The sequence below is a fragment of the Dendrobates tinctorius genome, unplaced genomic scaffold (genome assembly GCF_039654945.1).
Source record: "Dendrobates tinctorius isolate UK_male_01 unplaced genomic scaffold, ASM3965494v1 ptg000224l, whole genome shotgun sequence".
In the NCBI taxonomy this organism is placed as follows: Eukaryota; Metazoa; Chordata; class Amphibia; order Anura; family Dendrobatidae; genus Dendrobates; species Dendrobates tinctorius.
In genome coordinates, this window is record NW_027361891.1 from 366,255 (window position 1) to 381,168 (window position 14,914).

General features: G+C 44.8%; 1 protein-coding gene and 1 non-coding gene across 2 annotated transcripts; both read left to right on the forward strand.

Annotated features, from left to right (window-relative positions):
• The first annotated feature begins 223 nt into the window (after positions 1 to 223).
• HEMK2 (HemK methyltransferase 2, ETF1 glutamine and histone H4 lysine) lies at positions 224 to 14,369 on the forward strand. The gene is made up of 6 exons (XM_073555441.1): positions 224 to 593; positions 1,800 to 1,886; positions 5,421 to 5,511; positions 8,549 to 8,632; positions 12,320 to 12,461; positions 13,149 to 14,369. The coding sequence occupies exons 1-6, from the start codon at positions 469 to 471 to the stop codon at positions 13,259 to 13,261; spliced, it is 642 nt and encodes a 213-aa protein (XP_073411542.1). The 5' UTR covers positions 224 to 468; the 3' UTR covers positions 13,262 to 14,369.
• Positions 5,682 to 5,753, forward strand: TRNAD-GUC (transfer RNA aspartic acid (anticodon GUC)). Its single transcript has one exon. It is a non-coding gene; the product is annotated as a tRNA-Asp (tRNA).
• Positions 14,370 to 14,914: the final 545 nt, after the last annotated feature.

Below are 14,914 nucleotides of genomic sequence, written 5' to 3' on the forward strand. Positions count from 1 at the left end.
CGTCACTAGATCCTTATACGGGTGGAGAATGAGGCCTCACTGTACAGGCAAAGACCTAGAACGATGACTGTGGAAAACGGATTAATATTAAAAAAAAGCCGTTTAAATAGCCACAAGAGCCGGCTCTTTATGGTGAGCGGAGCCGAATGAGCCGGATCACCAAAAAGAGCCGAACTTCCCATCACTACTTCCTAGTCTGTGAGCTGAGCTCTGCATCTGCAATGCATGTGGAGGCTCCGCCCCTTCCCGTGACGTCATCGCTCCCAGGAGCAGCTGAGTCTATAGGGCATGTGCTGCTGAGCTGGACACGTACAGGGCAGCCTGCAGGGAACCCCGCGCTCTGTATACCATAGTGCAGAGGCGGCATGTGTCCTCTGTGTGGCGCCACGAGCCTGTGTCCGCTGCTTCCATCTGAGAGACCTGCGAGCCCCAGCTGCTCCCCATGTACTAATCTCTCCAGGGTGCAGGATGCTCCCCACTCCTGTGCACGCACATGTTGGGCGCGGAGAGTTTGCTGAAGTGTATGACCCGGCTGAGGACACTTTTCTATTAATTGATGCCTTGGAGAAGGAGGCGGAGGAACTGAAATCTGGGTAATTCAAGTGCTGACATTCATATTTGTGTAGAGCGGAAGCTCAAAATGTCCACTCAGCGGATATAAAAACTGCTGCCCGTAGCCACCAATCATAGCACAGCTTCCATTTTTCATGAGCTGAATACAGAATATAAGCCTTGTTCTGATTGGTTGCTATGGGCATCAAAGATAATTTTACAATAAAAAGTTTCCAAACTGTCCCCCATGTAGGCGTTGTATTCCCCAGCGGGCGACCTCGCCTGAATGTCCAACCTCATGAGTTTGGGTCAGGAGACCCTGGGTCAGTCCGGGCGTCGTGGTCCGTATACTGCGCACAAAATCTGTCTGCGCCCGGCCATACCCTCCTCCACACGCCGCCGTCACTCTGCGAGGATTTCACATGTGCCTCCGTCATCTGATCCCACTCTCTTCTCAGGACCGATGGAATACAGGAGGTTCTAGTGATACAATGACAGTACCAGTCTGCCAGGATGGGAATTGCTGTTCTAGAACTATTCTCTAGAAAGGGTTGGGGCCTCCACAGATGGGGACCACAGCCCCCGTAATATTCTTCTGCACATGGGTGGTCTTCATGAGATGAGCGCTGTGCCATCCTGAATGCAGGAAAGGGATCGTTGAAATATTTATTACTTCTGACAACCACATGGCTATAATGCTACTGTATCTGCGCTTATTGCACTTTTATTTTGCTGTCATTTCTGATTTTACCCCAAACGGATCAAAGAACTGAACAAAGTAAGAAATCGGCATGAAAGAGGCAGTGCATAGCAGATAAGGGGGGATTCAAAAACTGCAGGAAAATATACTTCTCAATGCCTAGTTCCTGAATACTAGCAAAAGTCTGACCGTCACATTCAATCAGCACGGGTGTGAACAGGAGCGAACTAGGGAGGCATCTCCATATATAACCAACCAATAAAGCTGCACCCTGTAGCGCTATAGCATGAAAGCATGACATATATGACAAAGAATCGCCTTATCGCAGCTGCTGGGTACACGTGAAGTGGCCAATTTACGCTCTAAATATTCTATATTTTTCCACTTTTCTAGAGCAGTGATGCAATTCGTATGTCATATATTTAATGTTTGCATGATATAGCGCTATAGGGAGCAGCTTTATTTGTTAGGTCCTGAATGCTATGAAAATAACAAGCGTAACTTGTAAATCCATTCTTTTCTGTAACAGATTCTTCTTCTATTCCAGAGTGGAGATCTGCCTAGAAATCGGCTGTGGCTCCGGTGTGGTATCGGCATTTGTAGCATCACTTATTGGACCTAATGCTTGGTATCTGTAAGTGGATTTTTCCCTGACTTTGCTTCTGATCAGTGCACCTTTGTTTGCGGTACAGGGGTACTCCTACTGCCGTACATGGGTGTATCCCCCTATTGGGCATATACCATATAGGTGTTATAGGGGGTCCTCTGCAGGCGTTTGGGCCGCTCTTATGTGACTGGCGGCTTGTAATACTGCATTAGTTGGTCTAATTGCTGACATCTGCTTCCCGGCTTGGAGTGAGGTATCGTCATCCGGCCACGCTGTCAGACCTCTGCAGGCATCGCTGATATTTTGATCATAATGACAACATAACTATAGACCCCATAAGAGAAATGGGAACGTGTCCAAGTGATGAACAACCCTTTTAGTGTTGGACTGGCATGGCATTCGATCAGGCACTGACTCGTGAAACTTTTATTTTTTTTGCCAGGCCAGTGTCCATGCAAAACTCTGAGACAAACTATTTTTTTTCTAGTGTCATGGATGAAAAAGGCTAATGCAAGTCTAGGCATCTGTAAAAATCTCATACAGCACTAGGAGGGTATCGGTGTACAGTCCATGTGCTGTGCGCATTTAGCAGTGTAAAAGACAGGAGAAGCTTTGTCATTTATCTGTTTATCCGTCTGTGAAAAACATTGACACACGGATGACACACTGACCCAAAACACGGATGATACACTGATCCAAAACAATGATGACATATGGATGACACACTGATCCAAAACACGGATGACACACTGATCCAAAACACGGATGACACACTGATCCAAAACAATGATGACACATGGATGACACACTGATCCAAAACACGGATGACACACTGATCCAAAACAATGATGACACATGGAAGACACACTGATCCAAAACACGGATGACACACTGATCCAAAACAATGATGACACATGGATGACACACTGATCCAAAACACGGATGACACACTGATCTAAAACACGGATAACACACTGATCCAAAACACTGATGACACAGATGACACACTGATCCAATACACTGATGACATATGGATGACACACTGATCCAAATCTCGGATGACACACTGATCAAAAATATTGATGACACACTGATCCAAAACACAGATGACATATGGATGACACACTGATCCAAAACACGGATGACACGCCGATGACACACTGATCCAAAACACTGATGACACACTGATCAAAAACACGGATGACACACTGATCAAAAACACGGATGACACACTGATCAAAAACACGGATGACACACTGATCAAAAACACGGATGACACACTGATCAAAAACACGGATGACACACTGATCAAAAACACGGATGACACGCGTATAACACACTGATCAAAAACACGGATGACACGCGTATAACACACTGATCCAAAACACGGATGACACACTGATCAAAAATATGGATGACACACTGATCCAAAACACTGATGACATATGGATGACACACTGATCCAAAACACGGATGACACACTGATCCAAAACACGGATGACACAACTGATCCAAAACACGAATGACACACTGATCCAAAACACGGATGACACACTGATCAAAAACACTGATGACACAGATGACACACTGATCCAATACACTGATGACATATGGATGACACACTGATCCAAATCTCGGATGACACACTGATCAAAAATATTGATGACACACTGATCCAAAACACAGATGACATATGGATGACACACTGATCCAAAACACGGATGACACGCCGATGACACACTGATCCAAAACACGGATGACACACTGATCAAAAACACGGATGACACACTGATCAAAAACACGGATGACACACTGATCAAAAACACGGATGACACACTGATCAAAAACACGGATGACACACTGATCAAAAACACGGATGACACACTGATCCAAAACACGGATGACACACTGATCAAAAACACGGATGACACACTGATCCAAAACACGGATGACACACTGATCCAAAACACGGATGACACACTGATCCAAAACACGGATGACACGCGTATAACACACTGATCCAAAACACGGATGACACGCGTATAACACACTGATCCAAAACACGGATGACACGCGTATAACACACTGATCCAAAACGGATGACACACTGATCAAAAATATGGATGACACACTGATCCAAAACACTGATGACATATGGATGACACACTGATCCAAAACATGGATGACACACTGATCCAAAACACGAATGACACACTGATCCAAAACACGGATGACACACTGATCAAAAACATGGATGACACACTGATCCAAAACACGGATGACACACTGATCCAAAACACGGATGACACATGGATGACACACTGATTCAAAACAATGATGACACACTGATCCAAAACACGGATGACACACTGATCCAAAACACGGATGACACGCGTATAAAACACTGATCCAAAACACGGATGACACACTGATCAAAAATATGGATGACACACTGATCCAAAACACGGATGACATACGGATGACACAACTGATCCAAATCACGGATGACACAACTGATCCAAAACGCGGATGACACACTGATCCAAAACGCGGATGACATGCGGATGACACACTGATCCAAAACACTGATGACACGCGGATGACACACTGGTCCAAAACACGGATGACACACCAATCCAAAACACGGATGACACACTGATCCAAAACAATGATAACACACTGATCCAAAACACGTGTGACACACTGATCCAAAACATGGATGACACACTGATGATTTTTGGTGCAATTTTTTCTTGTCTAGAATGTTGCAGCTATAGACAATAACAAACTCGCCAGGTTCGGTGACGCCTTTCTGCTGCTGCCACAGTATGCACTACAGCGCACATCACTGCTGCAGCCAATCACTGTGCTCAATGGCACTGCTGCTGTAGATGGCACAAGCCACTGTGCCCAGTGATTGGCTGTAGTGCTATTGACATACCGTCACCACTGCAGCGTGCACACAATGACCCGCCTCGCGGCAGAGACGCTGCGCTGGTCCTGTAGAAGGTGAATATCACTGATTTTATTATTCTTAGATCTACCACCATGAATTACTTTTTAAAAAAAGTTGATAGTGTTAAAATGGAAATCTCCTTTAGGCTATGTGCCCACGTAGCGTTTTTTAAACGCTCAGGAAATGGGTTATCCTTCTCAGAAAACGCATGTTTTTGCCGCAATTTTTGCACATTTTTTTGCAGAAAAAACGCGCGTTTTTGATGCGTTTTTTTTCCGCACGTCTTTTGGACTATAGGAAATAGCCAAAAACACGGCCCTAAGCACAAATTAATGAACATGCTGCGTTTTTTTTTTACCTCCTAAGCGTTTCCTTAGCGGTAAAAAGTGCATCCATTGGCACAAAATGGCCAAAATGCATTTAAATGAATGGGATGCTTCTTTTAAGGGTTTTTGATGCGGTTTGACCCCGAAAAACGCATCAAAAACGCTTAAAAAAAAGCTACGTGGGCACACAGCCTTAAAGTGACTATCCTTTTCTATTAGACTTTATCAGTGAAGATTCTTTTTTTAATTTTTCTGATTTTTACTTTGATTTTGTTTCAGATGTACAGATGTCAATCCTACTGCGGCATTGTGCACAATGGAGACTGCACGTGCCAACTCTGTGCACATCGACCCCATTATTACTGATTTGGTAAAAAAAAAAAAAGAAACTACTGAGTTCTTTGCACATTACTGGCTGCATTGTGTTCCCCTTTCCTCTATTTTACCTCCTTCTCTCTGTCTATAAATGTATTTTTCAATAGCCACTAGTAGTAGTATTTCCTGATAACTCGCGGACAAACACAGTGTTGGATATGCAGTTCCTCGTTAGTATAGTGGTAAGTATCCCCGCCTGTCACGCGGGAGACCGGGGTTCGATTCCCCGACGGGGAGGCAATAATTTTGCATCTATCAATTTTATTAAATGTTATAATTTTATTTTTAATGAAACTTGTAAACTTTGCACAAACATTGTAAGACATTATAGTGTATATTGCATTTACAATGCGCCTACACGCTTCTCTGTACTTGAGAAGGATTTTCTTTGCACAGCATAGACTCATACTCCAGATGTAACCATACCATTTTTACATATAAGGACGTCTAATTTTCCAGAGAACCTGTGATCATATGATCAGTATGTGCAAAGGTCTGTCTGCATGTACATAGTAGGAGATCTGTCTGTCTGCCGTGTACAAATACACTCGTCTAACATCATAGACTGCTGGTAAACAGCGCCCCTAGTGGTCAGCTCACAGAAACACCATTTGCAACTTGCTGAAGTAGATTTCTCCCAATTCTGTGGAATGTGGCAGACTTTATGTAGATCTGGATGAGAGATGTTCATTGCTGCTATGGCAGCCAGTGACTGAGAAGCTCCATTACTGTGTCATATTGGATTTAGTTTTGTACCTGTACCTTAGGCCGACTGATGTAGGATTAGTGCAGTATACTGATGGCTGATTCTATGTTATTGTTGTATACCCATAGCTGTTATTGAATTGCTGTATTTCTGGATGCCTATTCAGTGTGTTATTTTATTATAAGCATTCACTTTTCATCTTCCCTGGCATGTCTCCACTGCATGACATTTTTTTAAAGGGATTGTACCAAGTACATAAGTTATTACTTAATGATAGGACAAAATATAATTTGTTGATCACCAGTGTGACCGCCACTAATCCCAAGAATGAACCCTATCTGTATTGAGCACCTCCGCTCAATCCTCTGTTGGCCTGCTCATCCCGCAGCATTCATCCTCAGTGTCTGCTCACCTCCGCTCCGTTCATCCCCCTATGGTCTTGTTCACCTCCACTCGATTCATCCCCCTACGGTCTTGCTCACCTCCGCTCCGTTCATCCCCCTACGGTCTCGCTCACCTCCGTTCATCCCCCTACGGTCTCGCTCACCTCCGTTCATCCCCCTACGGTCTCGCTCACCTCCGTTCATCCCCCTACGGTCTCGCTCACCTCCGTTCATCCCCCTACGGTCTCGCTCACCTCCGTTCATCCCCCTACGGTCTCGCTCACCTCCGTTCATCCCCCTACGGTCTCGCTCACCTCCGTTCATCCCCCTACGGTCTCGCTCACATCCGTTCATCCCCCTACGGTCTCGCTCACCTCCGTTCATCCCCCCACGGTCTCGCTCACCTCCGTTCATCCCCCTACGGTCTCGCTCACCTCCGTTCATCCCCCTACGGTCTCGCTCACCTCCGTTCATCCCCCTACGGTCTCGCTCACCTCCGTTCATCCCCCTACGGTCTCGCTCACCTTCGTTCATCCCCCTACGGTCTCGCTCACCTCCGTTCATCCTCCTACGGTCTCGCTCACCTCCGTTCATCCCCCTACGGTCTCGCTCATCTCCGTTCATCCCCCTACGGTCTCGCTCACCTCCTCTCCGTTCATCTCCCTACGGTCTCGCTCACCTCCTCTCCGTTCATCTCCCTACGGTCTCGCTCACCTCCTCTCCGTTCATCTCCCTACGGTCTCGCTCACCTCCTCTCCGTTCATCTCCCTACGGTCTCGCTCACCTCCTCTCCGTTCATCTCCCTACGGTCTCGCTCACCTCCTCTCCGTTCATCTCCCTACGGTCTCGCTCACCTCCACTCCGTTCATCTCCCTACGGTCTCGCTCACCTCCACTCCGTTCATCTCCCTACGGTCTCGCTCACCTCCGTTCATCCCCCTACGGTCTCGCTCATCTCCGTTCATCCCCCTACGGTCTCGCTCACCTCCTCTCCGTTCATCTCCCTACGGTCTCGCTCACCTCCTCTCCGTTCATCTCCCTACGGTCTCGCTCACCTCCTCTCCGTTCATCCTCCTACGGTCTCGCTCACCTCCGTTCATCCCCCTACGGTCTCGCTCATCTCCGTTCATCCCCCTACGGTCTCGCTCACCTCCTCTCCGTTCATCTCCCTACGGTCTCGCTCACCTCCTCTCCGTTCATCTCCCTACGGTCTCGCTCACCTCCTCTCCGTTCATCTCCCTACGGTCTCGCTCACCTCCACTCCGTTCATCTCCCTACGGTCTCGCTCACCTCCTCTCCGTTCATCTCCCTACGGTCTCGCTCACCTCCTCTCCGTTCATCCCCCTACGGTCTCGCTCACCTCCTCGCCGTTCATCCCCCTACGGTCTCGCTCACCTCCTCGCCATTCATCCCCCTACGGTCTCGCTCACCTCCACTCTGTTCATCCCCCTACGGTCTCGCTCACCTCCACTCTGTTCATCTCCCTACGGTCTCGCTCACCTCCACTCTGTTCATCTCCCTACGGTCTCGCTCACCTCCTCTCCGTTCATCTCCCTACGGTCTCGCTCACCTCCGCTCCTTTCATCTCCCTACGGTCTCGCTCACATCCTATCCGTTCATCCCCCTATGGTCTTGCTCACCTCTGCTCCGTTTATACCCTATGGGCCTGTTGGAGATTGGCGAGTACTAGCCTGTAAGCTTTGTGATGGCTAATGTAGAATTTCTTCTTTTTTATTTGCCTATAGGATTGGTGTTTGGAAGCTTCACCAGTTTGTAGTTCCATGTTGACCTTTCCTACTCCATATTGAGTTAGTGCTTCCCCCAATCTCATGCACAGATGTAATGTCTCTTTCTTGATAATTTGAGCACTATTGTACGATTATGTCCACTCTGGAGAGCATGGCACCGGTATGCCAATATGATGGGCATTTGCTCTTATTGCAGGTCAGCGGATTACTGCCGCGACTACAAGGACACGTTGACCTTCTTCTGTTTAACCCTCCTTATGTGGTGACCCCGTCTGAAGAGGTATGTTTTTCCCAAAGAGACTGGTAGATGGAAATCAACGATGCCAAGGCTTAAGCACCCGTCACACATAGCGATGTCCCAGTGATCCCACCAACGATCCGACATGGATAGGATCGCTGGGACATTGTTAGGCTGATTGCTGGTGAGCTGTCACATAGACAGCCCCAGCGATCAGGACCAGCGACGCTGGACGCTGGTTTCTAATGTAAACATCGGGTATCTAGGAGCCGCGGCTCCTGGATACCCAATGTTTACATTAGAAACCAGCGATGCGTGCTGGGCAGCGGGAGACCAGCGATCGAAAAACGGCCCAAGCCGCTCAAGCACGATCAGCGATAACCGGCAGGGGGGCCGGTTGCTGATCCCCTTCACACACAGCGATCTCGCTGATGTGTCACAAAATGTGACAGGACCCTTAGTATGCCAACGCCATTACACTGAACGGTACGAGAGCGCAGTGGGGCAGAGTTACTAAAAGAGGCAAAAGTAAAACTCTTTCTTGCCTAAAGCAGCCAATCAGAGTGCAGCTTTTATTTCTCTGAAAGCAGACTACAAAATGAAAGCTGTGTTCTGATTGCTTGATATTAGCAATAGCGTCAGTTTGGATGCATGCTATGACTACGTTGCTTACCATGCATCCGGAATTCCTTACATCATGTTCTGATTTGCTACACAGGTTGTATTGTAAAGTATAAGACTATGTGCACATGGTGGGTATTTACAGCAGATTTTTCTGCACCAAAACCTAGTGATGGCAAGAAAAATGCTGTGTAAAATATGCACGTTTTTGATGCACTTTTTTCCCCAATGCATGTCAATGGGTAAAAAATGCTGAAAAACTGCTGAAAAAATTGACATGCTGCAGACTTGGAAGAAAAAAACACTTTGGTTCAAATCCACAAGGCAAAAAAACAGACCGAGTGCCCATGAGGCTTCACAAATCTTACTCCTGTCACTGGTGCTGTAAAGTGCAGCCTTTTTGACTCTTTGAAAACACACAGCAAAATATGTGGCAATAATGCAACTTTTGACCCTCTTCAAAGCTGCTAATATCTCTACATAGGTGACTGGAACCATAGGAACATTGTACCTTTTTTTTTCCATTCATAGTGATGACATCCACCAGGGACGTCTGCCGTGGGCTCTTTGCTGGTGGCCCTTCCCAGCTCTTCGCTTCATGACATCTTTATTGACCTCTCTCGCAGCCTCTCACACATATTAGTTCCTGTTGATCCAGGGAACTAGTCTGATTACCGTATGTGGAGTCGGGAAGGAATTTTTTTCCCCAATGTGGAGCTTAGTGTTTGCCACATGGTGGTTTTTTTTTTTTTTTGCTTTCCACTGGATCAACATGTTAGGCTATGGGTTGAACTAGATAAACTTAAAGTCTCCCTTCAACCTTAACCCCTTAGCAACAGAGCCAGTTTGCAGCTTAATGACCAGGCCAATTTTTACAATTCTGACCACTGTCCCTTTATGAGGTTATAACTCTAGAACGCCTTAATGGATCCCGCTGATTCTGAGATTGTTTTTTCATGACATATTGTACTTCATGTTAGTGATAAAATTTCTTCGATAAGTCTTGTGTTTATTTATGAAAAAAGCGGAGATATGGTGAAAATTTTGCCATTTTAAAATTTTTATGCCCTTAAATCAGAGAGATGTGTCACACAAATTTCTTAATAAATAACATTTCCCACATGTCTACTTTACATCAGCCAATTTTGGAAGCAACATTTTTTTTTGTTAGGAAGTTATAAGGGTTAAAAGTTGACCAGCGATTTCTCATTTTTACAACAAAATTTACAAAACGATTTTTTTTAGGGACCACATCATAATTAAAGTCATTTTGAGGGGTGTACATGACAGAAAATACCCAAAAGTGGCACCATTCTAAAAACTTGACCCCTCAAGGTGCTCAAAACCACATTCAAGAAGTTTATTAACCCTTTAAGTGCTTCACAGGAACTAAAGCAATGTGGAAGGAAAAAATTAACATTTAACTTTTTTTTTTGCAAAAAATTTACTTCAGAACCAATTTTTTTTATTTTCACAAGTGTTAAAAGAGAAAATCAACCACAAAATTTGTTGTACAATTTCTCCTAAATACGCCGATACCCCATATGTAGGGGTAAACCACTTTGTCAGCACACAGCAGAGCTCGCAAGGGATGGAGCGCCGTTTGACTTTTTCAACGCAGAATTGGCTGGAATTGAGATCGGATGCCATGTTGCGTTCATAGAGCCCTTAATGTGCCTAAACAGTGGAAAACTCCAACAAGTGACCCCATTTTGGAAACTAGACCCATTAAGGAACTTATCTAGATGTGTGGTGAGCACTTTGAACCTTCAAGTGCTTCACAGAAGTTTATAACGTAGAGCCGTGAAAATAAAAAATCCATTTTTTTCCACAAAAATGATCTTTTCGCCCCCAAATTTTTATTTTTACAAGGGTAACAGGAGAAATCATACCCCCACAGTTGTTGTGCGATTTGTCCTGAGTACACTGATACCCATATGTGGGGGGGAACCACTGTTTGGGCGCATGGGAGAGCTCGGAAGGGAAGGAGTGCCATTTTGGAATGCAGACTTTGATGGAATGGTCTGCGGGCATCATGTTGCGTTTGCAGAGCCCCTGATGGGCCTAAACAGTGGAAACCCCCCACAAGTGACCCCATTTTGGAAATTAGACCCCCTAAGGAACTTATCTAGATGTGTGGTGAGCACTTTGAATCCCCAAGCGCTTCACAGAAGTTTATAAGCGCAGAGCCGTGAAAATAAAAAGTCTTTATTTCCACAAAAGTGATTTTTTTAGACCCCAATTTTTAGACCCCCAAAGTTGGTAAATAGTGGAAACCCCTCAATTCTTGCTCCAACCCTAACCCCAACACACCCCTAACCCTAATCCCAACCCTAATCCTAATTCTAACCCTAATCCTAGTTCGCCCTAACCCTATTTCTAACCCTAGCCCTAACCCTAATGGAAAACTGAAATAAAAATATTTTCTTTATTTCATTATGTTTGCCTATATAAGGGGGTGATAAACGGGGGGGGGGGTTATGTACTATTTTTTTCATTTTGATCACTATGATCGTTTATCATAGTGATCAAAATAGTGAATGGAATCTGCCAGCCGGAGCCGGCAGATTCCCGGTGGGCGCACTGCGCATGCGCCCGCCATTTTCAAGATGGCGGCGCCCATTGGAGGACGCCGGCGGGACCACCGGGAGGGAAGTGAGGACCACGGAGAGGTACCGGGGGGGGATCGGGGACCCTATTTCTCTCTCCTCTGATGTGTGATCACATCAGAGGAAAGAGAAATTTAATGCATAATCGCGTCTTTTTTTTTTTTTTTTTTTTTGAGGTCCCCGTTATAGGGTTAATAACGGCGATCGCAAAAGCGGGGTCGGTAAAAACCGACCGATTCATGTTCTCTGGGGTCTCGGCTACCCCTGGCAGCCAAGACCCCAGAGAATATCCGACACTGGGGGGCGCTATGTACTTTCTCCACAGCGCCGTTAATTCACGGCGCTGTGGTTTTAGTATCCTTAATTACCGCTGTTAAAAGGCGTATCGGCAGTCGTTAAGGGGTTAAATGCTATCTTACTATGTTATTTTCTTGTAGGAAAACCACTTTTTCTTACAGTCCTATTGAAGTACTTTTTTTTTTTATTTTTTATTTTCTAGGTAGGAAGTAATGGGATAGAGGCGGCCTGGGCTGGTGGTGAAAATGGTCGTGAAGTTATAGACCGCTTTCTTCCCCTGGTTCCTGAGCTCCTGTCTTCAAAAGGATTGCTGTACTTACTTGTTCTGAAAGAGAACAACATCGGTGAGAGATTTCGTTACATTATCCTGTCGGCCTTTATGATTGGGCCTGTATTGGTATAACATATGTCAGAAATGGACAACGGAAACGTAAGGTTAATTCGGCACATATTTCCACACAGCTGGATTTGTAGACCACCTATCTGATAGTTTGGCACTATTGTAGGTGGCAGAAGCATATGTTCTTCCTGAGATTCTTACCTGGATTTTTCTTCAATAACAATATGATCCTGAAATTGAGTAAACTGTGGGGCTTATTTTCTACTTGCACTTAATTTCAGTGGCAAATTTGACATTAATTGACCATACTTTTTTTTTTTTTTTTTTTAAACCATGTGTTTAAAAAAAAAAAAAAATACACCATGAACATTATGGGCACATTTCCCATTGAAATGAATGGAAAATTTAGTGTAGAATCCATGTGAAGAAACTCCTTATAAAAAAAATTCTGCCTGTTCTTTGTGGTCTCCTGGCCCAATGTGATGGGGTTTTTCTACTGTATATACATAATGTGCTATCAGTTTGGGCCGGCCATGGCATTTATTACTCACATGGACCACGTGACAACACAATACCTACCTATTCTATGCAGATTTCTGGTAATCCGCCTCCTTGACTGTCCAGATTATCTGGCTTTTCATCTAGGTGAAGTCTGTTTGCAGACTTCTCACTATAATGTTTCTGCTTTCAGATGACATAGTGGAGAAAATGAATTCCTATGGATTACAAGGGTCCGCAGTGTTGTGTAGACAAGCGGGAAGAGAGCATCTTACTATTCTAAAATTCTGGAAATCTGCAGGCTAACAATGAGCGCAGTGACCTGCTGCCGAGTATCCTCTAAGAGGAATATAGAACATAACCCACGTCCTTCAAATTACATAGATCTTACGGACAGTGGCGAGAGTGCGGCTTGACGGTCCATGGGGATGTAACTTGTCCATTCAGTGAGAGCTGCTGAACAGCGGGACGCTCATGGGGAATCTTACAGATGTTAATGACTGATGAATGGAGAAAGGACCGGTCTACATAATCACAGACAGAACCAGGATTCTACAAAATTTGGATACAAATGTTCTTTCCGTATATCTAGAAATTTGTGGCCATTTGGGGTCTTGTGGCTGTGCTGCATTGAGGCTACTTTCCTGAAATTTGAGGGCCTGTCGGTTTCATAGAGAAATAGAAGCCACGCTGTTTTTGCTTATAACTAGCCTTTTTGCTTACCTGGTAATGCCCCTGCTGCTCCGGAAGCTTCTTTCCGTTGCTTCCTCTGCTGTTTGCTTACACGGCAGCAGCGGTGATGTTCTGTCTATAACATGTGATAACTGCTGCCAATCACTATCTACCTCGGCATCAGCCCATTGATTGGCTACAGTGGTCACATGATGTAGAGGTCATGTTTCTGCTGTGACCTGGTTAGTATGAGCAGCATTGTCCTAAATTTATTCTGAAAGCAAACATCTCAATGCCTGGACAAGCCCTTTTTAAATGAAGTACTTCACCTTGTAAAGTAAAATAATAGATGCCCATTTCCTCCTTCGGCATCGCTCCAGCCATGTCTGCTAGGGTATTGTTATGCCACATCAGCCCTGCAGCCAGTCAGCGCTTGCTGTTTGGTTGCTGTGCTCTTATTTCCCTCTGATGAATGTCAGAAAAGGGAAAGAAGGGCGAGTACAGCACGCCAGTAGTGGCCAGTAATTGGCTGCAGGGCTCTCGTGGCATAAAAATGCCATGCAAATCATGGAAGTCCCAGCACCGATAATGCTGGAACTGTGCCAATGCAGGAGGTGACTCTATGTAATATATATTTTGCAACAGTGACTAATTCATGCAAATACAGATTGTCCAGTCATTGGACAACCCCTTTAAAAATGGTATTCAGAATGTTGATCTATTAAAAGGTTGCTTTGACTCAGATCTGTAATGAATTTGCAGCAAAATCCACGCATTTTACATGTCAATTTGACTTGCATCATAAGGCCACGTTCACACGTTCAGTATCTGGTCAGTATTTTACCTCAGTATTTATAAGCCAAAACCAGGAGCGGGTGATAAATACAGACGTATTTCTATTATAAAAAAAAATGGTGTTGTAAAATGAGAAATCGCTGGTTAACTTTTAACCCTTATAACTTCAAAACAAAAAAAAATTTTGGTTCCAAAATTGTGCTGATGTAAAGTAAACATGTGGGAAATGTTAATTATTAAGTTTTTTGGGTGCCGTATCTCTGTGATTTAAGGGCATGAAAATTCAAAGTTGAAAAAGTGCAACATTTTCAAAATTTTAGTCAAATTTCAGTTTTTTTTTTCACAAATAAATTTTACCACTAACATGAAGTACAATATGTCACGAGAAAACAATGTCAGAATCACCGGCATCCATGGAAGCGTTTCAGAGTTATTACCTCATAAAGGGACAGTGGTCAGAATTGTAAAAATTGGCCTGATCATTAACGTGCA